This window comes from Peromyscus maniculatus, chromosome 7, assembly GCF_049852395.1.
Source record: "Peromyscus maniculatus bairdii isolate BWxNUB_F1_BW_parent chromosome 7, HU_Pman_BW_mat_3.1, whole genome shotgun sequence".
In the NCBI taxonomy this organism is placed as follows: Eukaryota; Metazoa; Chordata; class Mammalia; order Rodentia; family Cricetidae; genus Peromyscus; species Peromyscus maniculatus.
The window spans coordinates 116,949,491-116,976,831 of record NC_134858.1 but is presented as its reverse complement, the minus strand read 5'-3'; the positions used below and the strand labels follow the sequence as shown (position 1 = coordinate 116,976,831).

Here is a 27,341-nt window from a genome sequence, read left to right as displayed (position 1 = left end):
CTGGTGCCCTCTTATGGCCTGCAGGGATACATGCAGACAGAACACTATATACATAATAAGTCTTTTTTTTAAAAAAATTTTATTCTGATATTTTCAGCAATAAGAATAACACCTTACATTTTGAATTTACTTTTTTTTTTAATTTGTTTTGTGTTTTAGATAGAGTTTTTGTAGTCCTGGCTGTCTTGGAGCTCACGATGTAGACCTGGCTAGCCTTTAACTCACAGTAATTCTCTGACTCTGCGTCCCAAATGCTGGGTTTAAAGGTTGTGTGCTACCACATCTGGGAACTTTAATATTTTTGAGACAAAGTCTCACTATATAAAACCCTGGATGGCCTAGAACATTCTCTGTAGACCAGGTGTGGGATTAAAGGCATGTACCACCACTCTCAGTGAAACTGATGTTCTAAAACCACCATTTCTTGGACATTTTGTTAGAATAAGTTTAATTAATTAGACTGATTTTACAAGCATTTCATAGTACTTTCTTATAATATTTAGTTAATTATAAGAAATTAACCTTGGCAGTGAGCCAGGGAGTGGTGGTATATACCTTTTATCCCAGCAGAGGGAGGCAGAGTCAGGAGGATCTTTTTAGTTTGAGGTCAGCCTGGTCTACCCAGCAAGTTCCAGGACAGCCAGGGCTACACAGAGAAACCCTGTCTTGGGGAAAAAAACAAAAAACCAAACCTTGACAGTGAGTATTGGCAGTTACTACTATTTTCATAAATCTTGAGAAGTGCTTTCTGTCCAAATATCTGTTTCTGCAATTTGTTAGCACCATACTGCAGTGTAAGATCTTCAAAACCAGGTAGTTGGGGCCAGCAGGCTGCCCTCTGACCTCCGTCCACTTGTATGCACCATGTTCATCCATGTGCACACAGATAAGTAAAGAAAACGACTCTGAGTGATTAAGAAAAACCTGAGAGGAAGGAAAGCAAGTACTTCCATCATTAAAGGACTATGTGTAGAATTACAAAAATCTAATGTATTTTCTTAGATAGTAAGGTATTTTGTTATTTAGAAAAATTCTCATCTTTGTCAAATGCTAAGAGAGAAAAATTTGGATAATCTTTTGATTTAAGCAGGGCCCAGCAGAGTATCTAGTTAACAGTGATGAGCTTTGCATGTTTAATCAGTAGCAGTGAATTTTTAGCTTTTTTGACATCTATTGGCTTATAATGCAATACTGGACTAAACAAATTTTGGGCCCCCTGAAACCTCAGTGGCTCAGAGACATCTTAGTAGCGGCAGTAGTCGTTAAAGGTTGGGGACATAACTCAATGGAAGAATGCTTGTCTAGCATGGGCAAGGCCCTGCCTCAGTCCCCCATCCTATAAGAGAAAGAGAGAGAGTAATAGCTAACTTTTTTTTTTGTTTGTTTGTTTTTTTGGTTTTTTTTGTTTTTGTTTTTGTTTTTGTTTTTCAAGACAGGGTTTCCCTGTGTAGCTTTGCGCCTTTCCTGGAACTCACTTGGTAGCCCAGGCTGGCCTCGAACTCACAGAGATCCGCCTGCCTCTGCCTCCCGAGTGCTGGGATTAAAGGCGTGCGCCACCACCGCCCGGCATTAGCTAACTTTTTACATAAGTTTATTTTTTTTTTGGGTTTTTCGAGACAGGGTTTCTCTGTGTAGCTTTGCGCCTTTCATGGGACTCACTTGGTAGCCCAGGCTGGCCTCGAACTCACAGAGATCCGCCTGGCTCTGCCTCCCGAGTGCTGGGATTAAAGGCGTGCGCCACCACCGCCCGGCTATTTTTGTTTTTAAAAAGGATCTTTTCATAAAAGCAAATCGAGGAAAGTAATATGTAGATTAATTCATTTGGTTAAGTGACAGATTTTACAGGAATCTTAAATTAGCAGTTGCTTTATTCTTTGTTCATATTATTATTATTTTTTAAAATGGTTAAAAATTTTAATTTTTATTAGATGTATATTTATGTGTATGTGGTATATCGTGTGTATGCAGTACCCACAGAAGTCAGAAATGGGCATTGGATCACCTGGAACTGGAGTTTCAGACAGTTGTGAACCAGCATGTGGGTGCTGGGAACCGAAGCTAGGTTCTCTGCAAGAGCAACATGTGCTCTTAACTACTGAGCCATCTCTTGTCAATATTGTTTTGATAATTAGCAGTGATTTCCTTGGATGATTAGGGCTTTGTGTTGTATAATATTAGAGGGACCAGTCTTAATATTAGACATCCCAGGGGCTCAGGAGAGAGAACTACTAACGGCGAGGACTATTTTTGGGAAATAGAATCTCAGCACACGGAGCTCTATAGTCCACTTGCTTTAATTCCTCTGGCATAACATCCTTTATACACAGCTTCAGTTCTGTTCTCGTGCCTAGCTCCTATCTTGCCTGATTTCTCTCTGTTTATCTACTGCTCCCTCTTAAGTTCTATCTTAATTCTCTCGTCTTAATTCTGCCTCATCTAGGTCCTTTTCACCTTGTTCTTACCCAGCTAGGACTTTCCCATCTAACTCTTCCTCATCTTCCATCTCTTCCTCTAGTACTCCTTCTAGCCCTTCAATCTAGTTCTTCCCCACCTCAGTTTGTTCCTCTCAAGTTCTTACCCGTCTAGTTCTTCCATTCTCTTTTCTCTTCTCCGTCCTCCATTCTCCACGTCCTACCTAAATCTCCCTGGAATCCAGTTATATCAAGCCCCCTCCTGGAGCATGCTCACCAGGCTTCCTTTAACAATCCAAAATGGGAGTGGTAAAAGAGGAGGTCAACTGAGTGCTAATGACTGGTTAGTATATCACTGTTTGTCCTTGAAAGTGGCTAAGGGAGATAATCTGATTCCAGAGAAAGCATTTCCTGAGGCTGTTCTCCAAATACCTTGAATGTATATGTCCAGAGAATGATCAGTCCATGCTGTTAGCCCTTCTTAGGGAAAAGTCAATTGGGAAATCTATGAAGGCACACATGATTTTCATAACAGAATACAGCTGATATATAACAAGCCAAATAACACAAAAAACTCCTTGAAATTTGGCTTCCTCTGGGGGAATTCCCTGATCTCTCCAGGTAGTGACTTTGCCATAACCAGCTGAGTTCTTAGGATATATTCCTGCGGCCTGCAGCAGTGTTGCTATATTTGATTTTTTTACTCTGCTCTTTGGGGGCCTGCCACCCAGCTCCCAAATAAATACATGGAGACTTACTCTTACTATTTATGAATGCCTGGCCTTAGCTTGGCTTATTTCTAAAATTAAGCTTTTCTGAAATTATCCTGTCTACCTTTTGCCTCTGGGCTTTTACCTTTCTATATACCTTTCTTTACATCTTACTCTGTGGCTGGCTGGGTGGCTGTCCTCTGGCATCCTCCTCTACTTCTCCTTTTTCTCAATCCTTGTCTTCCTCCTCTAGATTTCTCCTATTTAATCTCTCTGCATGTCAGCCCCGCCTCTCCTTTTTCCTGCCTAGCTATTGACCAATCAGGTATTTGAGGCAGGTTAAGTAACATAGCTTTATAGAGTTAAACAAATGCAACATAAAAGAATGCAACATATCTTTGCATCATTAAACAGATATTACACAGCATAAACAAATGTAACACATCTTAAACTAATATTACACAACACATTGCTGTTTGATGTATATCATTCTGTGCTCAAGCTGTAATGGTACATAGATTATTTTAGGGAGTAGAAGAGCTATATTTTTAACTTTTTGCCTTGTTACAAAATTTGTAATAATCTCATTTTTCAGTATTTTATTTGCTTTATTCTAAAAAATTTGAGTTTTATTTATTTTTTTTTGTAAAATTTCTTTTTGAGATAGGTTTTCATATAGTTTAAGGCTGGCCTCTTCTAACTTGCTGTGTATTGAAGGTGATCTTGAACCCTATTAATTTAGTCTGAATGTATCTCCTGAATGCTTGGGTTGCAGAGACCACCGTACTTGGTTTATGCAATGCTAGGATCAAAGCCAGCCTCACACCTGCTAGACTCTGTCAGGTGAGCTGCACCCCACCTTCAGTGCCCAGGGTTTAATGACTTTAAATGTCTTTTGAAATGCGACTTCTTGGGCTCCTGGTTACATCAGGACAGTCTGTGGATTCTGTGGTCCTCTTTTTTTTTTTTTTTTTTTTTTCTTTGATTTTTTACTGGCTTGCATGTTAAAGTTCAAAAACTGTGTTTTCCCTATATAACATTTCTTGCAGATTGTGGTTAAGGACATAATACAGCACACACTCCTACAACTGTCCCCAAATCCCTACTTTTCTTGAGTTAATGGGGTTAATTGAGTTGTCCAGTGATGGTTGTTAGTCTCTTTTTGCTTACTGTGTTTTACCTTCACCTTTGTTTTAGTTGATATGAAAACTTCTGTGTAACCTTAATTGTTGTTTTTTCTTTTACTCAGCTGTTCATTAGACCATTGGGGGGTGGGGAGGGCTAGCCACCCAGCTCCCAAATAAATTCTTCCTTATAAATGTCTGGCCTTTGCTTGTCTTCGTGTCTGCCAGCTTTCCTTAACTTAAATTATCCCGTCTATCTTTTGCCTCTGGGCTTTTTCCGTTCTTCTTACTTCTGTAAATCTTACTCTTACTCTGTGGCTTGCTGTGTAGCTGGGTGACTGGCCCCTGGAATCCTCTTCCTTCTCTGGCTCCTAGATCTCCTCCCAGATTTCTCCTATATATTCTTTCTGCCTGCCAGCCCTGCCTATCCTTTCTCTGGCCTTGCTATTGGCTGTTCAGTTTTTTATTAGACCATCAGGTGTTTTAGACAGTCAAAGGAACACAGCTTCACAGAGTTAAACAAATGCAAGATAAACAAAAGTAACACACTTTAAAATAATATTCTACATTTTCCCCTTTTTGTCTAAATAAAAGAAAGGCTTTAACTTTAACGTAGTAAAACTACATACAACAAAACAATTGTCAAGTAGGAATTACATTTACAATATTCTGTCCATTTGTAGTTAGCATAGTCAAAGAAAATAATGCATTATCTATCCTATCTTAGTGAATCCAGAATTTTACACCTAACTTACTTTATATCATGACTAAGAAAAACTGCAACTATAACTATCTAGTTTTCAATTCCATCAAAGACAAAGAAGGATGTAATGTTATCTAACAACAGAGACATTTGGCTGCCTGGACAGTCACCCAAAGTTCTTCTGCAATGTTATAGCATCCATCTTCAGCCTACAGGTCCATAGTATCTGGCAGACTTTTCAGTGAAGCAGGAATTTTGGACTGTCCTGCCTTGTTTTGGCAAAGTTCAGTGGTCACTCTCCTGTTGGTTCTGCATGTCCAGTCTGCACAGCACATTGTCAGCAGTCAAAGACAAGAACAGTTTCTTTGCCCAGTGGCTAACTCTGCCACAATGAAAGCAAACTCCACAAGGAGTTTCTTCAGTGCCCATCATCTCTGAAGTATATTGGTGCTGCCGGGAGCAGATGTCTCTTTTGAAGACTGTCTATGTGTTTAAAATATATCTCTCTGTGTGTTATATGTAGCCATGGCTGTTGTAGAGCTCATGTAGACCAGGCTGACCCTGAACTCACAAATATCCGACTGCCTCTGCCTCCCAAGTGCTGGGATTAAAGGCGTGTGCCACCATACCTGGCACATGCATGTGTGTGTGTGTGTGTGTGTGTGTGTGTGTATTTATTTTGTACTAAGTTCTAGATAATAATATAATAGGACTTAATTGTTTTTGTTTAATTTTTCTTTTGTTTGGTTTTTTTGAGACAGGATATCATTGGCTAGGCTGAGCTGGAACTCAGTATATAGTGCATTTTGGCCTTGAACTTATAACAATTTTCCCTGAGCCCTTGAGTGCCAGAAATACAGCTTGAGCATAATTTTAAATAAATAAATTCTATTGATTTTAAATTCTATCAGGTTTTTCCCCATTTCTAGTCTTCTAAAATTTTAAAAATTCTTGAAGTTTTAAACATGTAATTTTACTTTCTCACTAAATAGTTCTTGTGGCCTGTTTCAGAAGAAAGAGGGCTCATTGATTCGGTCATTTGCTTTAGGGCTTTGTGTGTGACTGATGAACTCAACAGAACCGAACTTCTCTCTAGGCCTTCTGGATTGCAAGTGTATAAATCCCATTTATCAAAGAAGGGAAAGCTGCCCTGTAATGTGTTAGGAAGTATTGTGTGGAGTTTGGAACCTCCCTGGCTTCTTAACTCTAGAGAGAATAAAATGCCTGTCTCCTGCTGGAAGTCCTGAGTAGTAGTGGGCTGGTTCCCAGAGGGGAGAGTTAAGAGAATAGCCCTCGAAAGGAGTTCTCTTGTCTTCTTCAGTCTTTCTCCCCACTCCTCTCCTCTCCTCGTCAAGGTATTGGTGCTAGAACTCCAGTAGGGCTTTCTTTCTTTTTTCTTTAAAGGCTGGATCACACTGTGTTGCTCTGGCTGACCTGGAACTCAATGAATCACCTGTCTATTCTGCAGGCACTGAAGTTCAGATTTCTGTAGTGTGCTTTCTTTCCAAGAGTATCATTACTCTCTTCTGATCCTCCTGTGTTCTTTCCTTATTCAGGCTTCAGGTGTCTTCTTTAATCAGTTGCCACTGCTGGGCAGTGGAGTCATTTCTATGTATTTTTATGAGTCTGTCAACATTTTTTTGAGTGTAAGTAGTTTTGATTGTCAGTGTTCTGTGGTTTTAACTGATATGTAGAAGTTTGTTCCTCCTGCTCCTTTGTTTAGTAGGAGTAGCATCTTCTGTCCTGAGAGGAATTGGATTGATGAGACATTTGGGCATTACTTAAGGAAGAACTGAAATTGCTGTTATTCCCATGTTTGCCTTTGCCTTATTTGTTTTATTTATATATTTGTTATCCTAGAATTATAGCTTTTAAGCTGACTTGATTACTCTATTAGTCAGGGTTCTCTAGAGCAACAGAATTTATAGAATGAATCTCTTACTATATAGAAAGGAGATTTATTACAGTGGTTTACAGACTGTGGTCCAGGTAATCCAACAGTGGCTACCTGCAAACAGAAGGTCCTAGAAACCACAAAGCTGGATGTCTTAGATGGTGGACTTCAGTAGATTTAGAAGTAGCTCTTCCTACTTCAAATTAAGCAAAAATCCCTCACAGGTGTGCCCTCCATTTTGGGATTTTAGTTAATTCCAGATTAGTTGACAGCCAAAAATAGCCATCACAATTACAAATGTGATTTTTACTTTTCATGTTCATTGATTTGACTTGTATTTCTACAATTTAGTTATAAAATACTGTGCAATTTAGTCTGTGTTGAACACTGCTTTGGTTTGTGATATCTTTTTTTGTTGTTTTGTTTTTCGAGACAGGGTTTCTCTGTGTAGCTTTGGAGCCTATCCTGAAACTCACTTGGTAGCCCAGGCTGGCCTCTAACTCAAGAGATCTGCCTGTCTCTGCCTCCTGAGTGCTGGGATTAAAGGCATGTGCCACCACGTAGGCGGTTTGTGATATCTTATATTAGAGTGTTTTTGATTGATGTGTTTCACCCAGGGCTTCTTCAGAAATGACTAAAATCCTACATTAACCCTTCCAAGGTTAGAATATAGAATAGAGAGCTAATATTTGATACTTTTTCCTTTCTTTCTTACATAATTTGTGTAGATGTTCTAATGCGGTTTGATTCCAAACTAGAGCTGAATAATTGAATGAATTAAAATTTTTATTGGGCTGTGTTTCCTGTTTTCAGGTTCTGTTCTGGATATTATTAAGCATATTGTGGCAAAAGGGGAGCACAAAAGTGGAGTCCTAGATGAGCCGACCATTGCTACAATCCTGCGCGAAGTCCTAGAGGGATTGGAGTACCTGCACAAGAATGGGCAGATCCACAGGTTCGTGAAGGCTTTTGTATTACCAGCTTCAGTTTGTTTTTGCTGATTATAGTTTGAATTATACAACCCATAAATATTAAGAAAGTAATAAATTTTCAAAAAGGAAACAAAAAGTAAGCCTGGTAAATATGGGTATTCAGGAGGCAGAGGCAGGTGAATCTCTGAGTTTGCGGCCAGCCTGGTCTATAGAGTGAGTTTGGGGACAGCCAGGGTCGCATAGTAAGGCTCTGTCTCAAAGAACAAGCAAATGTGGTAAGTGTTTTAGTCCAATTGGAAAATGAAAAAAACAGAACAATTTGATTTTTGCCAAGAAGACAGTCACTGGTAATGTTTGAAAGATTGCTTTCTATTTTCTTTTCTGTTTCCTAAAGTACCTAAGAGAATGGTATTTATATAATTTTGTCTCTCATTTTTGGGGTGCTAGGGATTCTCAGGTTCTTGTGCATGCTAGGCAAGTATTCTACCACAGAGCTATATATTTCTAACCCTTAAAAATCAAAACAACAACATAAACACCAGCTTTTAAAAGTCTTGCTGACTTGCCCAGGCTGGCCTTTAACTCCTGATCCTTTTGCCTTACCCTTCCAAATACTGGGATTACAGGTATATGCCCCCATGTGCACACTGTCTATTGCTCTTCTCATTTTATTTTATATCTTAACTATTTTCTAAATCATTGCAAAGTTCTTCATTAAATACTACTTTTTAATTAGAGCTTTAAAGTTTTCCATTTTCTATAGTCAGCACAACCTGGACCCAGTGCAGCTACCTGAGGACTGATTGGTGGACACTGGATACGTTATGTGTGAGCCCTTTCCAGACTCCTTGTGGGGCCGCCCTCTGGTCCAGTGGAGTTGTTTTTGCCCAAGGAAATGAAGGGCTTTCCCCTGAAGCCGTCTTTTGCTGGTGTATAGGGAGCTGACACACAGGGGCTCTGTGGAGGGTGAGGGTTCTGTAGTAGCACATTGAGGGTTTGTATAAAAGATGCTCCTTGAAGTTTCCTCCTACTTCTCTATCATTTCTGTTTTCCCGAGAGCGAGCAAATAAAAAAATCAATCACAATTCTAATGGAATGTATGTGTGTATCTAAGTAAATGACTTTGTAATCATAAATGCCATCCGTTTCCTGATTCACGTCAGGCAATATCCAACCATCTTGAATTCAGATATCAGAGAAAAGCATCAGAAACAGTCAAAAAGATGTTTCATATTGTCAGATCCATTTGGGAGCAGTTGAGATTATTTGGGAAATTGAGTCTTTAAATTTAATTTATTCTTTGACAGTTCCGTACATGTATGCGATACTGCTTTGATAGTCTTCCTACCCCATTATCCTCTCCCCCTTTCACCCGACTGCTTCCCAACAAGCCCCGCTCCTGCTCCCATGTCAGTTTTGAGTGTGTGATTTCATTAGGCTGGTAGCTTGCTTGAGCATAGTTAGGGGATCATTCACTTCAGGGAGGGCAGTTACCAGTGGCTGTACTACTCAGGAATGTGACTCTCCCTCTCCCTGGAGTCATTAATTGCTTCTAGGCCATCAGGGAGGAGTGAGGCCTTATCAGCCCCTCTGCAATCATGCTGAAATATTGATTGGAGGGGCTTGTCCTGTGCAGATGGCCACTTCTGTTGTGAATTCATGGATACAGCAGCCATGTCTTGTCCAGAGTATAATGTCTGACAGCACTCTGGCTTTGGTAGTCCTTCTACCTCCTCTTCCTGACTCTTCCTGAGTCTTGGAGATGGCGATATGGACATTCCCTTTAGGGTTGAGGATGTACAGTCATTGATTCTCAGCATTTTGACCACTTAGGAGTTTCTGTATTAACAGTAATCCACTGCATCCAGGAGCCTCTCTGACCAAGACTCAGAGCAGCATTAATCTGTGGATATAAGTATAAATATTCATAAGGCAGTTTGATAGTATGTCCATTTAAGAAAGTAAGGTTCCTATTTAGGGCCTGTGACTGGACCATGGGCTGTTGACCAGGTTTATAGTACCAGACATGATTCCTCCTGTGGAGAGGATATCACATCCAGTCAGATAGCGGTTGCTTACTCCACAGCAGTCATGCCATTATTGTACCAGTTGACAGATCTTGCCTGCAAGGGTTCATAGCTGAGCAAGACTGTTGATTCCCCCCCCCTCCCCCGTGTTTTAGTTTGCTTTCTGTTGCTGTGACAAATACCATGACCAAAAGCAGCGTGTAGTGTGGTGGGGTTTATTTGACTTGCAGGCCAATGCAGGAACTTTAAGCAGTAGCCATGGGAGAATGCTGCTACTTGGTATGCTCAGCTGGCTTTCTTACACAGCCCAGGCCACATGCCTAAGGATGGCACTGCCCGCAGGTGACTGTTAGCAAGGAATAAAATCCTCACAGACAATTCTTGGACCGAGGTTCCTTTTTCAGGTGACTTTAGTTTGTGTCAGGTTGACACCCGAAGCTAACCGTGACACTCCCCAGCAGCCTGCATAAGTGTTGTGTCACCGTGAAAGCTATCCAAGAGGGAGGCGGCTTCCCCTCAGTTCCAGTTTGACTTCTTCATGCCCTGCAGCCACAGTGGATGGCATCGTCAACAAGAGGGTGTTTTAATAAATTGATTTTTTATTGTATGTGTATATGTGAGCATCTGCACATAGGTTTGTACACCGTGTGCTTGATGGTATATGAAGAGGGTGTCATAGTCCCTGGAACTGGAGTTCCAGGGACGTGTGGGCCACTTGATTGTGGGTGCTAGTTACTGAACTCGGGCCTTCCGCCGAGAGTAGAAGTAGATAGCTCTTAGCCCCCGAGACGCCTGTCAGCCCTTGGCCTTCATTGTTGATCATTGTTGAAACCAGTTGTGCGCACACAGAATTGTTGCCTCACAAGGTTTGTTCACTCGTTTGCTTTTTGACTGTAGTACTTGCAGTGCGTCTCATTCACTTGAGGCCCCGTGGTGCCAGTGCTAAGGCAGCGTCAGCTCTAAGCCCCCACGCCCTGCACACGGCCTTTTTCTCTTGCTGCTCTCAGCAGATCCCCCTTTGGGCTTGGGTTCTAACAGGTTTACTATATTGCTGTTGGATTTACACATTGTTTTTTGTGTGTGATTCCTTCCTTCCTTCCTTCCTTCCTTCCTTCCTTCCTTCCTTCCTTCCTTCCTTCCTTCCTCCCTCCCTCCCTCCCTCCCTCCCTCCCTCCCTCCCTCCCTCCCTCCCTCCCTCTCTCCCCTCCTTCCCTCCTTCCGTTTTGAATTTGTAGATTAATTTTTCCCTTTTCTGTTTCCTTTTGTTGGCTGTTATTTCATGTTTGTTGACATGTTTGCTTTCCTCTCAGATTTCTGAAGGCACTGCTGATTTTTCTTGTCTATCTGTCTTAAAATTTAAAGATTGTTCTGCCACCGTAAATCCGCTTCTAGTAGAATGAACCCTTCTAGTAGAACAGTCAGTGATCCTTGCACCCTTTCCCCCTTCCCCTCCCTTTGACCTTCACTTGCCTGTTCTCTTACACTCACCCTCACTGCCTTCTTCCCTTCCCCTCTCCAGTGTGTGGTCACTGTCTGCTTCTCTTGGCCTTGGCTTACATTCTTTTTATTTTGCAGTCTGATGAATGGGTAGAGGCCATACTCAAATAGCAGTAACCTCCAGGACCGTGGTGCTTCCTGTGGATGTTAGAATATATCTTTTCAGAAGCCTGGGGTGGTGGTGCAGGACAGCACTTTGTGACCAGGCTCTTGAAGTCTCCTTTGCTCTTTGGGTCCATCCTTTCAGTTGGCAGAGGCGTAGTACAGCAAAGGCCTAGGCTCTGTGTCGATTGAGCAAGCTGTCTCCAGTGTCTTTGTTTCTAGTTGGACTGCAGCCACAGGTGGTCGTCACTGTTTATCCTCTCCTGACGGCCAGCCCTCAGAAGGTGGCCTCTGTTAGTAGTGTCACTGTGTAGGGGCTGCCCACCACTTCTACTCAGATGAGTCTGAAGATCTCTGGCTAGAGATGGATCACTCAGCATGAGGTGGACCACACAAAAATAGTTCTCGTCTCAGAGGGGATAAACTGATTATTTTGGAGCTAACTGAAATATAAGTGCCCATGGCCCGGGAACACAGAATTAGGTTACCCCAAATTCCATGTTCCAAAGAGGTAGCAATTTCATAGACACAAAGAAGGTCATAAATCAAGACCCTTTTTGAATACATTGGTGGAAACATTAGGTAGGTGATTGCAGCTAAGGCAGAAACCTCTTCTCCAGTCCCCAATGCTGTCTGAAGAACTTTTAGGCTGTGGTTGGTGGGAGCTAATGCTCTGCTAAGTCAAAAGGCTCACCTGATAGTCACAAGAATGTTAGCTCAAGCAGAGGTGGATAGGGTGGGGCAGGCTAACAGGGGGGCTGAAGATAGCCCAGGATAAACTTGAGTTGCTTTGGACCTACAACATTCTGACCGCTCCACAGTCTTTGAAGTTGTAATCAGATAATCAGCCTTGTGGAAGGAAACTTGAGTACAAGGTGTAGCTTCTTTCTAGGAACATTCATCCATAGTGGTCTGTGTGCCCTAGTAGAACCGCCACAGACGGAACTGGATCTGAACACCTAGGGTCCCACTTTTCTATCTGGTATGATTCAGTTTTCCAAGCATGTTTCTGAGGTCAGTTTCCAGAGCACTGAAATGCTCATCAAATATGTGCAGCAGTGAGGGTGATTTTTAAGATTTTTCAAATAGACCTCCTCTTAGATTTTGTGTATTTCTTCAATTATTTTAGGATAATCATCCTAAAAACAGGAGCCCCACACTTCAAAGATATTCCTAGGAAAAAATCTCTGAGGGAGAGAATTTTCTCTTTCTCCCTCCCTCCCCCGTCCGTCCCCCCCCCCCCCCCCCCCCCGTTCTGAGAAATTTCACATGACTTTTTAATGAGTAGTAACTTTTTTTTTTTTTTTTTCTGATGCTGACATTGAACCTAGCATTCTGAGGCTGGTACAGGTCACCTGCTGTGACCAACCTGCTCTCAGGTCCCTTTCAGAGGAATGTGGCTGGAACAGCCCCATGTCCAGTCCTGCAGAACAGGGCATTCTAGAGTTCTGTGTGGGCAAGCTCCATGTGGACACTCTTGTTTCTTAATGTAGGCTTGAGCTTCTGGCCTATAGCATTTTTCTCTCTGAAGAACATCTTTTAAAAGTGTGTGTGTGTGTGTGTGTGTGTGTGTTCAGGCACATCTCTTTGGGGTCTGGGGACATCTAGGGTGTCACTCCTTGCCTACTAGCATGTTTTGGATGGGATTTTTTTTTATTCACTGCTGGCTTGTGAGCCTTCTAGGGTTTTCTGGAATACTTTTTTTTTTTTTTTTGGGGGGGGGGTTTCGAGACAGGGTTTCTCTGTGTAGCTTTGCACCTTTCCTGGGACTCACTTGGTAGCCCAGGCTGGCCTCGAACTCACAGAGATCCACCTGGCTCTGCCTCCCGAGTGCTGGGATTAAAGGCGTGCGCCACCACCGCCCGGCTGGAATACTTTTTAACATTTCTCGCAAGAGCTCTACTGACTACAGATTTTCTTAGATTTCTTTTTGAGAAAAATCTTTTTTCCTTCACTTTTGAAGCATAATCTCAACAGATAGAGATTAAATTCATTCAAAAAAATTTCTCTCTGCCTCGGTTTTCTGAGTCTGTTTGTCTTTCTGTGTCTTTCCCTGTGTCTTCCCAAATATACCTGTGTGCCCTAGAGTGTGCTAGGGGAAGGTGTCTGATTCAAGGCCTCTGTTACACTGACACATGCCCCTGCTTTCTATGTATAGCTTTCTGTATTATCTAGAATGATACATTTTTCACATGTGCTACAAATCATGGACTGTTAATTTTTTCTTTTATTTCTTTTTTTTTTAGACCATTATGTTTTTAAAAAATGTTTTAACAGTTATTTTTATTCATGTGTATGAGTGTCTGTCATGTGTATGTGACAGCCAGAAGGAGTATTGGTTCCCCTGGAACTGAAGTCACTGGTGCTGGGAAGATCAGTGAGTGCTCTTAATAGTTGAGCCATTTCTCCAGCCCTGACTCTCAGTTTTTAAGACATAGCAGAATCTCATGGGAAACTCTGGAAAGTATTGCTATCTGGGTCTACTGCCAGAAATTCATTTCATTGGTTTGGGATAAAGCCTGGGCACTGGGATTTCTAAAGGCTCCCCAGGTGATTCTGAGTCAGTGGTTCTCAACCTTCCTACTGCTGTGACCCTTTAATACAGTTCTTCATGTCATGGTGACCCTAACCATACAATTATTTTCAGTGGTACTTCATAACTGTAATTTTGCTACTGTTCCATAATGTAAATGTTATGTAAGGTGAATATTTGTGTTTTACGTTGGTCTTAGGGAGACTTTTGTGAAAGCTTGTTTGACACCCCCCCCCAAGCAGTTGTGACCCAGTGCTCTCAGAGCAGCCAGAAGTCATCGTCCTGAGTAGTGTAGAGTTCTGTAAGTAGTTCTGAAATACACCAGTTTTTAGTCAGTGTAGGAGAAGGTTGAATTGGGAAGCAGAGGTAGATGTTTTGTAGTTGGCTTTTCTCCTGTGTGTCCAGTACAGTTGTTACTGTAGGTCTCTATGTCAGGTTTCCTACCCTGTCTGCCTCACTAGACTTTTCAGGTCTTTTTTTTTTTTTTTTTTGGCATTGAGACAGGGTCTCAGTATGCAGCCCTGATTGGCCTGGAACTTGTTATATAGAGCAGGCTAGTCTTGAACTCACAGAGATCTACCTGCCTCTGCTTCCTGATGACTAAGATCAAAGATTTGCATCCCTGTGCTCAGGCTGACTGAAAGGGTTTTGTAACAAAAGAGTATCTTGGTGATCAGGGACAAGGAATGCCACAAAAATCACACCAGGCAAGAGATTTACCAGGGGAGGGGTGGGCACAAAATGGCTGCCTCTGAGTGGGGATGGAGAACAGAGACAGACCAGGTCATGATGGCGGGCTTTATTCATAAAGGGGTATGGAGCATGCACGTAGGGAAAATACAGACAGTGGCTATGGTGGAAACATATGGCATTGGCCATTAGTTATGACTGGACTGGGTTGTAAGCACTGGGTCACTGTTTCCAGAATGTGGTGGTTCTTAGTTGATGTCTTAGTTAGGGTCTCTATTGCTGTGATGAGACACCATGACCATGACAACTCTAATAAAGGAAAACATTTAACTGCGACTAGCTTACAGTTTCAGAGGTTTAGTCCATTATTATCAGGTGGAAAACATGGGGGCATGCAGGCAGACCTGGTGCTGGAGAAGGAGCTGAGAGTTCTGTATCTTGATCCACAGGCAGCAGAAGTGAAAGTGACACTAGGCCTAGCTTGAGCATCTGAGACCTCAAAGCCCACCCCACAGTAACACACTGCCCCAACAAGGCCACACCTCATCTGCAAGACACCTAATAGTCCACTCCCTATGGGTCAAGCATTCACATGCCTGAGTCTATGGCCTCATTCCTATTTAAACCACCGCAGCTGACTAACACTGACTTCAGAGATTCTGATTTGGGTGGACATGGTGCTTATTTAATCTTTTCTCTTAATATGCCCCAGTATTTTTCCCTGCAAAGAGATTAGCTTAACAGAAGTGCTACATGTCTTTAAGATGTCTATGCTATAGATATCATTCTGTATGTTGAGTGCTATGGATGTCTTTCTGAATGCTGTGAATGAATATATGTTGCTCTGATTGGTTGGTAAATAAAATACTGATTGGCCAGTAGCCAGACAAAAAGTACATGTGGACAAAGGAGAGAGGAGGATTCTGGGAACAGAAAGGCTAAGTCAGCCAGCCAGACACAGAGGAAACAATGTAAAGACAAAACTGAGAAAAGGTACCAAGCCACATAACTAAACATAAATAAGAAATACGGGTTAATTTAAATGTGAGAGCTAGTCAGTAGTTAGCCTAAGCTAATGGCTGAGCAGTTTTAACTAATATAAGCCTCTGTGTGTTTACTTGGGTCCAAGCCGCTGCAGGACCATGGAAGCCAAACAAGACCAGGAAAACTTGAGCTACATGTCTAATGTAGTGTACTTCTAGCCATGGTTGTGATTCATTGCTTCTATTAATCCCTTTTCAAGTTTCCCATAAACTTGTGTTCTTCACTGTGGAGAAAGCCAAGTGTGTCTATTGTATTGCTTTTAGTTTTAGGAGGAACTTGTAACTTTGGGTAACAATGGCATGTGAGAAATGGCAGTGAGCAGGGAAAAACAAATCCAGTATTCCTGCTATGCAAAAGTAAATAAGAGTGTCAGCCCCCAGGGCTGTGGGATTGCTAGGGATAGTTTGAGACAGAGTAATACAAGTTCTTTAGCCCAGTGGTGGCGCATACCTTTAGTGCCAGCACTCAGGAGGCAGAGGCAAACTGATCTCTGAGTTCCAGGCCACCTTAGTCTACAGAGTGAGTTCCAGGATGGCCAGGGCTACGCAGTTCTTGAAAAACAACAACAAACAAGGTCGTGTCCGTCCCCCCCCCCCCCCCCAGAACTGTATTGGTATCTGGATACCTGGTTGCAGATCTCTTCCTTGAGAAGTCCCTTGTCTTGTTGCATGTGAGAAGCCTGGTGTTTTAGAGTGCTCAGTGAGCACGGCATTGGTTTACTTTTAAACCTGAGACTTGTTCTGTGGAAATAGTCGCTTAACATCAGGCTCTGCTGGAAGGTGGATCAGTGCCTTGTGAAACACAGAAGCTTAATGGCGTTACCTAAATAGGTGATACCTGTATATGACTTCTGCATTCAAGCAGCTCAAAATGGTGGACAGAAAAAAATTAATCTTCTCAATTCCATTAGACTAAATTACGTTAACACTGTATATTTACCTTTGGTGTGGTATGATAAGAATGGCTTTTGTATGACTTGAGAAATGTCATATACATTCCATTAGAAGGGTATCATAGAGAACACTTGACCATTATCCCTCAAAACTGGCGAGGTCACCAAAAGCAAGGATAGTCAGAAATTGTCACTGTGGAGAGCCTAAGGAGACCTGGCAGCTAAATGAAATTTGCTTTTCTAGGTGGGCTCCTGAGCTAGAAAGGTCATTTGGTAAAAACTAAGGGAATCTGAATAGGCTCTGTGTATGGGAGGGGTGCAGTAAAGAAACCTTCATGACACTCTATGATTGGGGGCAGGTTATTGTTGGTAAGAGAGAGGACAGCCAGAGGCATCTGGAAGAATCTGGAGCAGAGAGAAAAAGAAACAGCCTGGACCTGGCCAGGGCTGTCTTCAAGAGTGACAGTCATGAGAGTAGCAGGGATCTGGAGCAGCCTGGGGGTGTGTGTGGTGGGGGGGGCTTGCCTTAGTGCAGAAGTCAGGGAGGTGAGAAGGGCCAGGAGGCTGGTGTGGGCCTTTGAGACATCCAACAAGTATGTGTGAAAAGGGACTGAGGGAGTCTGGAGGCCTGCATGGGCTTTGATATGCAACCACAGGTGTATGTCAGTGGAAAGTGACCCGAATCACAAGTTCCTGAGGAATGCTGGCTTTCATCTAGCCACCAGAAATCCTCGTCTAGTCCAGCTTGAGCTCATTTCTGGACATACACAGTGCCTGAGACCTAGCACTGTAGTCTTGAGCTAATGATGTCTTAATCTGGGCTCATTAATTTTAACAAAAGTACCACACTAAAGTAAGGTGTGTGGGAACTTCTGTATTTTCTTTTCAATTTTTTATGCAAAGCATTGAAAAACACCCCCGCCTTCAAATCCTAATGCTCTGGTTCAAAGAATATAACTTCTTGCCATTTTCTTATGATTCCTTTGAGAAGTATTTTATGCCAATATACACATATGTACACACACACACACACACACACACACACACACACACACACACACACACAATCTCTGATTCTGTTTTCTTCTCCCCTTGGTTTTTCTAAGACAGAGTTTCTCTGTGTAGCCCTGGTCTGTCCTGGCATTCACTCTGTAGACCAGGCTGGCCTCAAACTTGAAACCTGCCTCTGCTTCCTGAGTGCTGGGGTTAAAGGCATGTGCCACCACTGCCCAGCACTATTCTTTTTTTTAAGCAAAAAAGTTACATTATATGAAGCTTTTCTCTTCCTTCTTCAGAATATATTTAAAGCATACCTATAATTCCACATATTTGGGTTACTGAGGCAGCAGGATCATGAGATAAAGACTAGCTTGAGTTTTACAGTAAAGCTCTTCAAAACTAAACAGAGACAAGAAGGGCTGGAGAATCAGCTTAGTGGTCAAGAGCACTGGCTATTCTTGTAGAGGATATAGGCTCAGTTCCCAGCACCTACATGGAGGCTCACAACCATCTCTGACTTCAGTTCCATGGGTTCCAGTGCCCTCTTCCAACCTTCTTGAGTACCAGGCAAACACATGGTACACATGCATACATTCAGTCAAAACCCCCATACACATTTTATAAATAAATGAAGAAACAAGATTATATTTGGGTTATTTTCTATAAGCTTGTGTGTTCACTGGCATATACAAATAGATTCTTCACTGGTGACCTACTGTAGTTTTTTATTTTTTTATTTTATTTTTTACTCTTTGCTCTTTGGGGGCCCACCACCCAGCTCCCAAATAAATACACAGAGACTTATTCTTACTTATGAATGCCCGACATTTACTTGGCTTGTTTCTAGCCAGCTTTTCTTAAATTAACCTGTCTACCTTCTGTCTCTGGGCTTTTACCTTTCTCTATTCTATATATCTTTCTTTCCTTTTTACTCTGTGGCTGGCTGTGTGGCTGGGTGGTTGGCCCCTAATGTCCTCCTCTCCTCCTTTTTCTTGTTCCTTCTCTTCCCTTTTTCTCCTATTTATTCTCTCTGCCCACCAGCCCTGCCTATCCTTTTCTCCTGGCTCGCCATTGGCCGCTCAGCTCTTTATTAGACTAATCAGGTGTTTTAGACAAAGTAACACAGCTTCACAGAGTTAACAAATGCAACATAAAAGAATGCAACACATCTTTGCTTCATTAAACACATATTCCACAGCATAAACAAATGTAACACATCTTAAACTAATATTCCATAACAACCTACTGATGAATAATTAGGTCATTCCTATTCTTTGACTGCAGTATATTTAGTTTATAACTCTAACATCTGGAACAGAATGTAGGTGGTAGAAACTGGGGTTGGAGGCAACATTTGCTTAGTATTTTATTTTTAACCCCTCTTGCCATACCCTTCCTCATACTTGTGAGGAAAAAAAAAATACCAGGTAGGTAGTCCTCTGTTGCTGGGTGCTAATGGCTCTTTTGAGGGAGGGGGTGAGAATGTGTGGCATCAATGACACAGACACTGGGAGTCACATGAAAGGCAAAGAGCAGACTCACTTATTCAGTGATGAGGAAAGCCTTTTGTACCCTCCTCCCAGCACCCAGGCTGCGTCCAGATCTGGTGACATTGCATGCTTGCCCCTCATTGGCTAAGCACAATCAGGACCTCAGACAGCGCCTGTGGCTAGGCCCTCAGGCAGACTCCAGGTTGGTTCATAAGGAAGTATGTTATGTGCATGCTTTGGCAACTGATTTGAGCCTTATCTTCCTGCAGTCCTCTGTGTAGTTTATTGAATCTACTTGATGATTGGATGATTGATTACTGCAGATACAAGAGGTAGTGCATTATTATCATATCAGATACAGCTTATGGTGAAATGGGGAGACATAGAAGTACGGCCATCTAGTAAACTGCAAGTACTACAGGACAGGTAGGAAAGAGGGTGGAGGAAGTAGTGGTCGAATTGTGCTCTCCTTCATTGGGTTTGTGAAAAACTTTTCTTAGCAAAGGTAGTTAAGGTTCTTTTCTACCAAAGGTAGTTAGCCTGAAAGGATTCACATTTCCTGAACCATCTTTCCTTTTGCATCAATTAGCCAGTCAAGTTAGATTGTGAAGTGTAGCTCCCACCAGTGGGGGAGACATAGTCATCACTAATGTCAGGGATAAAAGATGGAAGCAATCTTGGCTGAATGTACTTGCTAGCCTGGTTTTGGTTTTGGCGCACTGTTTTTATAAAAAGAATTGCCATGCTGAGTTGCTTTCTCTTTCTTTGTGTGTTCCTTTGTGCAACATCAAAATTTTGTTTTACGGTTTTTGAGACAGGGTCTGGCTGTCCTGCAGTGCTCTATGTAGACCAGGATAGTCTCAAACCTACTGGCCATGTCCAGTCTGTTTCTTTTTCTCTCTGCTCCAGATTCTTCCAGATGCCTCTGGCTGTTCTCTCTCTTACCAACAATAACCTGCCCCCAATCATAGAGTGCCATGAAGGTTTCTTTACTGCACCCCTCCCATACACAGAGCCTATTCAGATTCCCTTAGTTTTTACCCAAACTATGACCAAAAAAAGTGTCATAGAATTTGGAAAATAAAAGACAGGGTTATGTAAAATCTACTACTGTCCAGAGTGCTAGGATTCAAGCTGTGTCCCACTATACTTGGCATTGTTTATTTTTTTTTAGATAACAAACATGTATCCCTGTTTTACTAGAATTGTTACATGTGGTTCACAGTGAAAAAAAATTCTAGTTCTGAGTAATTTTATTTTATTTTGTAAGTGTACAATAGTTTCTGTTTTCAGATATGTACTCATTAATCAGTTAGAAAGTAAGAACTGAGGGTTGAGGGACTTGGAGAGATTGATCCATTGTTTTTTAGCATGTAATTTGTATAGAAAAAAATTTTTATGTTTCAGCAATAAGAAAAGGTGAGGATAGATGAGAGTCACTTTCGTTGGTCATTATCATCCCAGTCAAGAATATTTAATGAGCTGGGCACTGGTGGCACATGCCTTTAATCCCAGCACTCGGGAGGCAGAGCCAGGCAGATCTCTGTGAGTTCGAGACCAGCCTGGTCTACAGAGTGAGTTCCAGGACAGACTCCAAAGCTACATAGAGAAACCCTGCTTCGGAAAAGAAAAAGAAAAAGAAAAAGAAAAAAAAGAAAAAAAAAAAAGGAATATTTAATGAGCTTAAGTTTTCTAGGTAGTATAAAAAGTTATGTTCCTTATTATAGTTTTCTTTTGAATGTTTGGATTATAATATATATAGCTAAAACTTTAAAAATTACTATTGACTTTAATACTCTAATATAAAACAAAATATTTAAATAGTGCTAATATTTTGTAAATAAACAGTTGCTTCTTTTTTTTTTTTTTTTTTTTTTTGGTTTTTCGAGACAGGGTTTCTCTGTGTAGCTTTGCGCCTTTTCCTGGAGCTCACTTGGTAGCCCAGGCTGGCCTCGAACTCACAGAGATCCGCCTGGCTCTGCCTCCCGAGTGCTGGGATTAAAGGCGTGCGCCACCAACGCCCGGCAACAGTTGCTTCTTAAATAGTGCCATTTTAAAGAACAAATGTTGATGGTATTTTTTTTCCTTGAAGAGATGTGAAAGCTGGAAACATTCTCCTAGGAGAAGATGGCTCTGTACAGATCGCAGGTAATGATTACCATGACTTACTTTCCTTTGGTTGGTGTGTGTGTGTATGTGATGCATGAATGCATGCAGGTATGTGGTTTCACATTTGTTGCTACTTTGCCTCTGAGACCTTTTGTGCCTGCATCCTGAGCACTCATAGAAGCAGCTACTCTGCCTGTCTAGCATTTGTATGGGTGCTAGTGATCCAGACTTAGGTCCTCATGCTAGTTTAATGTCTCTCTCATGGTTTTGATTATACTTGCCTAGTGGTTAGCTATGTTGAGCATCTTTTCATGTTGATATTGTCCATTTGCTTTTCTTAGGTGAAGTCCTTTGCCTTTTTTTTTTTAATGTGTTTTTTGTTGTTGCTGAATTGTAGAATTTTTTTCTTTTTTTGGTTTTTTGAGACAGGATTTCTCTGTGTAGTTTTGGTGTCTGTCTTGGATCATACTCTGTAGACCAGGCTGGCCTCAAACTCATAGAGATCCTCCTGGCTCTGCCTCCCGAGTGCTGGGATTAAAGTTATGCACCACCGCTGCTGCCCAGCAAATTGTAAAATTATTATTATTGTTGTTGTTGTTGTTATTATTATTATTATTATTATTATTATTATTATTATTATTGGAGACAAAATCTCTTTTGTAGCCTGTATTGGCTTCTGACTCTTTAGCCTTGGAATGTAGATTTTTTTTTTTTTTTTTTTTTTTTTTGTATATTCTGGATATTAACACTTATACAGTTGTGGTTTCAAGTTTTCAAGTATTTTCTCTGAATCTGTGGGTTCGTGGGTTTCAATCCAGGGCTCATTAGACCCTTTGATTTGGGTCCTAACCTCACCCTGAGGGAGGCAGAATAAGAGCACATCAGAGCAGGGAGCTGTTCGTGACTACCTGGAAGCCGAGAGCGGTAAGAAGGGGTCTTTGCAGAACATTGACCCATTTCCTCCTAGTGGGCTCAACCTTTACACCATCTCCCCAAGAGCTATCATATTCTGACTCTACAGGCATCATCCGTTGATTATAAGGAACTCTCAGAAGCTATCACTTCTCAAAGCCCAATAGTTGGCAATGAGTCCGAATTCAGGAGCCTGTGGGAGCTCCTTCCTCTTCAGACCATAACAAATGCTGTCTGTTCTGTTCCAGACTTCGGTGTTAGTGCTTTTTTAGCGACTGGTGGTGACATTACCAGAAACAAAGTGCGGAAGACGTTTGTTGGCACCCCGTGCTGGATGGCACCCGAAGTTATGGAGCAGGTACTGTGAGTTTCATCTTTTTGAAATGGTTCAGGATTTTGTTAGGAAACCTCAATAGTGTTTATATTTGTTCAGTATACAAGGTTGGCTGCATGAAATGTGTGTTTCCATTGATTGGTTAAGACCTTGGTCTAAGGAAAGATAGTATCCCAGTACAAAACAAACAAAAAAACAAAAAACCAAAAAACAGATCTTTACACAGGACCTCAGAAACTTAAGACTATACCAAAGATAATCAAGTAGTAAGAAAATAAAACAATGAAAACATCTCTTTTAATACAGACTAAATGACCTAGTCGTTTAGCTCATAGTTTTCTTGCTGGGGCTCTTTTCCATTTCGCACTGACCTCAGACCACTCACCGCAGTCTCTTGTCCTTTGTCTCATACTCCAGTGAACACTCGTCAACCCAGTGCTCATTTCTGAGTGCTCCTCTCTTCTCTTCCTCATGGTGCTTGAGATTATTCATGCTTCAGCCTAATTTCCTTCTTCAGTTTTCTCCTGCTCCCCAGGCGTTCCTCTGGCCTGTGGGCCATCTACTCCTTTGTGTTTTGTTTTGTTTTCCAAGACAGGCTTTCTTTGTGCAGCCCTGCTGTCCTGGAACTTGATTTGTGGACCAGTCTGTCCTCAACTCAGAGATCCTCCTGCTCGGATGATGTTGGCCACCAGGCCTGGCTCTGTCTACTCTTGAGTTTTCCAATAGGATGTGTAGAGTACACATGGTATCCAGGCACAGGCTGGAACTGGAGGATGTGAGGTTGAGGCCAGCCTGGGCTAGACCTGGACACTGTCTCAAAGAAAAGAAGACACTGTTTCCTAAGGTCATTTTCTGGGCTCTTTTCTTCTTTAGTGCATATATTCACTTGATGTTCTTTTTTTATTTTATTTTTTAGTTTTTTGAGACAGGGTTTCTCTGTGTAGTTTTGGTGCCTGTCTTGGATCTCACTCTGTAGACCAGGGTGGCCTTGAACTCACGGAGATCCTCCTGGCCCTGCCTCCCTAGTGTTGGGATTAAAGGCGTGCGCCACCATTGCCTGGCTTACTTGACCATTGCCTGGCTTACTTGATGTTCTTTTCAGTACTACCACCTGTAAAAGATTCCTCAATTATATGCAAATCAGCCTTATTTCTCAAGACTCCAGGTATCTTTCAACACCATATGGGCGTTTCCATGAGTGTCTTAGATGTATTATTACACAGGCTGTGGAAGGAGGGCACTCCAGGCCACACGAGGTCCTGAGAGGCTGTGCATAGGAACAGAATGAACAACACAGGCTGTGGAGAAAGGTAGGGTCAGGGGGGTAGGAATGAATATGAGAATTCATTTGTTTTCTGGGATAGAGGACGTTGCAGGGGTTTAGTCTACTTCTCAGTTAAGCAGGGGCTTCCCCTGGTCTGTTTGGTAGAGAAGCATGTTGAAATATTGTTCAGGCAGGGAGCTTGCCTTTGGATCATTAGAGGCCTCCCTGTTTTACCAGAAGGCAGGACAGCACACATATTGACGACTGAATTTAAGCCTTGATGGTGGCAGTATAAATGTGATAAATGTGATAGCTTGTTCATACCAACAACATGAAAAAAATCCACAGTCCCTTTATAACTTTTCTCACTTGTAGGAATAATGATAAAATACCTGGGTATGGTAGCATATTTTTTTAATCCCATCACTCTGGAGACTGAGGCAGGATGGAGAATTCCAGACCAGTCTGGCCTGCCTAATATGATCTTGTCTTAAAGCAAAAACAAAAACCCCAGAAGGAGAGAGACAGGAAAGAAAGGGAAAGAAAGGCAAAGAGGGGAAAGACAAGGAAGAAAAGAAAAAACAGAAGGTGTCCTGGAATTTGGAAAATAAAAGACAGGGCTATGTAAAGTCTTGGTTCCCATTTTGTCTTTTTTGTTTGTTTCTTTAATTTTGTTTTGTTTTGTAAATAGAGCACACCTTTTAATTATATCACACTTAATGATAGTTTCATATTTTTGTTTTATGACTATTTTTCTATATTTTCATGCAGAATTAATAAGCACTGCTAGTAATTGACTATAACATTCTTTTAAGTGATTATAATAGTTAACAGTTTACTGGTTTAAGGTTTATGAACACATTGTGGTAGTACACATTTATAATCCCAGTGCTTAGGCTGAGGCAGGAGAATCAAAAATTCAAGGCTAGCCTGGGCTGTACAGGGAGCCCTCTCAAAACGAAACCCCCCCTTCAAAAAAAAAACTGCCAAAGCTTATGAATACTTTAATTTTTCATGACATCCTAGAAACTTTTGTAAGTGTTTTGGTCTGGTTAAAGTAATTGTGCACATTTCTCTCTCTTTGCCCATCCCCCCAACTCCTTCAGGTTCGAGGTTATGATTTTAAAGCTGATATCTGGAGTTTTGGAATCACAGCGATTGAACTGGCCACAGGCGCAGCTCCTTATCATAAATATCCACCAATGAAGGTGAGGCTCATATTCCAGCTTAAGTCCCAGTTACTTTTCACAGCTTTTTTTTTTTTTTTTTAAATGTGCTTTGGTGGTTTGCCTGCATGTATGTCTTGTGTGAAGGCGTTAGGTCCCCTAGAACCGAAGTTACAGACAGTTGTGAGCCACCATGTAGGTTCTGGAAGTTGAACCCAGGCCCTCTAGAAGAGCAGCCAGTGCTCCTAACTGCCAGCCCATCTCTCCAGCCCCTTTTCCAAGCCTTTGACATTTGCCAGTCATACCCGTAGTTATTTATTTTCCTAGATTTTGTATGTGTGTTGTAGCAAAATATAATCTTTCCAATAAAATGACCAACTTAGCCATTTTTACTTGGTATTATATATGGATCAAACCCGGATAAACCATTCTTGGATGTATAGTCAAGTTACAGACATTCATGACATGTTTTCTTCACCATCTACAAACTTTTTTTCCTTGGGTTCAGAGCCTTTGAACTCTTTATGTAGTTCCTCATAGAATTCCGAGTGAACTGGTGGATTACAGCCATCTTGCTGTGCTGTGAACACAGAACTGCTGCCCCGGTCTCACTGTGGTTTGGTCTGTTACCCAACTGTGGTTTCTCTGCTCATCTGCCTCTTGTAGCCTCTGGTGACAGAATAGCTAAGACGGCCCAGGTTTCAGGGAGGCAGGAACAATGGGAACTAAATGTCTGAATGGGTGATTTCTGTATAGAAGTTTCTGGAAGAAAAGGGTCCACACTATATAAAGTCAAGGGAGGACAGGTCATGTACTGGGCAAGCTAATGGCCACACATATATTTCTTGTGCTGTGGCTTTGATGTTTTGTTTTTATAGTAGGTTGGAAGTAGAAGAATTAGAGCTGGGGATGTGAATAAAGGATTTTAACTAAAGGATATAATAGCAATGTTGACAGTGGGCACTTGTGGGAAGGTTGACTAATAATCCATCCATCTATAGCTCTTAACTAATGTCCAGTACACATGAAAACCTTGGGTTCTAAATAATCACTCTATTTCTTGTGGTGCTTGGTGTTGGGCTCAGGGTCTCACACATGCGAGACAAGTACGTGTATCCCCTGAGCTATCCCCAACCCTTAAAGTCCCTCCTGGACGTTAACGTGTATGTGTGCGTGTATATCTGCGTGTGAGCTTTTGGAGACCACAGGGTATTGTCAGTCAACTCTTCACCTTTTGAGACAGGGTTTCTCCCTGAAACTAGACTGACAGTATGGCTGGACTGGCTGGCCAGTAAACTGCAAGGAGCTCCTCCCGCTCCCCAGCTGGGATGACAGGCGTGGACCACCACACCCATGTTCTTATGTGAATTCTGAAGGTTAAATTCAGGTCCTTCTTCCTGCTTGTGGTACAGCAAGCCCTCTGCCGGCTGAGCCATCTCTCCAGCCCCGAGATGTCAACTTCTGGAATGTTGGGAAGCTTTAATCCATATTAAAAACCCCTTAGAAGTTTATACTGTATTGAAAATTCTTACAGGTTTTAATGCTGACACTCCAGAACGATCCTCCTTCTTTGGAAACCGGTGTTCAAGATAAAGAAATGCTGAAAAAATATGGAAAATCATTTAGAAAAATGATTTCACTGTGCCTTCAAAAGGATCCAGAAAAAAGGTAAACTATTAGATAAATGTGACGTGTCTCTTTTTGATACATAAACAATGTGGGAAACCCTAAATTTTACATGTGTATGTATATGTGGGATTATGTGTGTATTCTTAAAATGAATGAAATACAAACTTTGGAAACATAAAGGTTAATTTACAAGATTGGAAGGGACTGAGTTGATTTCTGTGTTCTTTTAAGTATATCGTATATCTTGATGGTTCAGATCTTGACTAATTTCTTAAAACTATGAAATTATGAGCCGGGTGGTGGTGGTGCACATGTTTAATCCCAGCACTTGGGAGGCAGAAACAAGTGGATCTCTATGAGTTCTAGGCCAGCCTGGCTACAGAGTGAGTTCTAGGACAGCCAAGGATACACAGAGAAACCAAAAAGCAAATTAACTATGAAATTATATATTGTGAATTCTGTATTAGTAAAATGCCATGTTAATGGGAAAGTTTTTCTTTTTCCTTTTTTTTTTTTTTTGAGACAGGGTTTCTCTGCGTAGCTTTGGAGCCTTTCCTGGAACTCGCTCTGTAAACCAAACTGGCCTCAAACTCACAGAGATCTGCCTGCCTTTGCCTCCCAAGTGCTGGGATTAAAGTTACGTGCCACCAGGGCCAGGAAGTTTTTCTTTTTCCAACTTGCACTTAAAATATAATTGCCATTTACAATTTAATAACAAAAGAACTTTAACATAACATATTTATATTTCATGCCAAATAATTGTACTTTCCATGTTGGAAAGATTTTAGTAATCACAATTTAAAATAGTTTCCTTGTCTGCTTTAGGCACAGTCAGTGGTAAGTAGCAGGCTCTTAACTAAGGGTATTTAGTGTGGTGTT

The 27,341-nt window shown here is 41.6% G+C and overlaps 1 protein-coding gene across 3 annotated transcripts in view; it reads left to right on the top strand.

The window, feature by feature from the left end:
• Oxsr1 (oxidative stress responsive kinase 1) overlaps positions 1–27,341 on the top strand; it is a 92,696-nt gene that overhangs the window by 39,315 nt on the left and 26,040 nt on the right. For all 3 annotated transcript variants that reach the window (XM_076577332.1, XM_042282034.2, XM_042282035.2), the window contains 5 exons: positions 7,656–7,797; positions 21,141–21,196; positions 22,318–22,427; positions 24,774–24,875; positions 26,368–26,501. In XM_076577332.1, the coding sequence (XP_076433447.1) occupies positions 7,656–7,797; positions 21,141–21,196; positions 22,318–22,427; positions 24,774–24,875; positions 26,368–26,501 (544 nt within the window). The remainder of the gene's footprint in view (positions 1–7,655; positions 7,798–21,140; positions 21,197–22,317; positions 22,428–24,773; positions 24,876–26,367; positions 26,502–27,341) is intronic.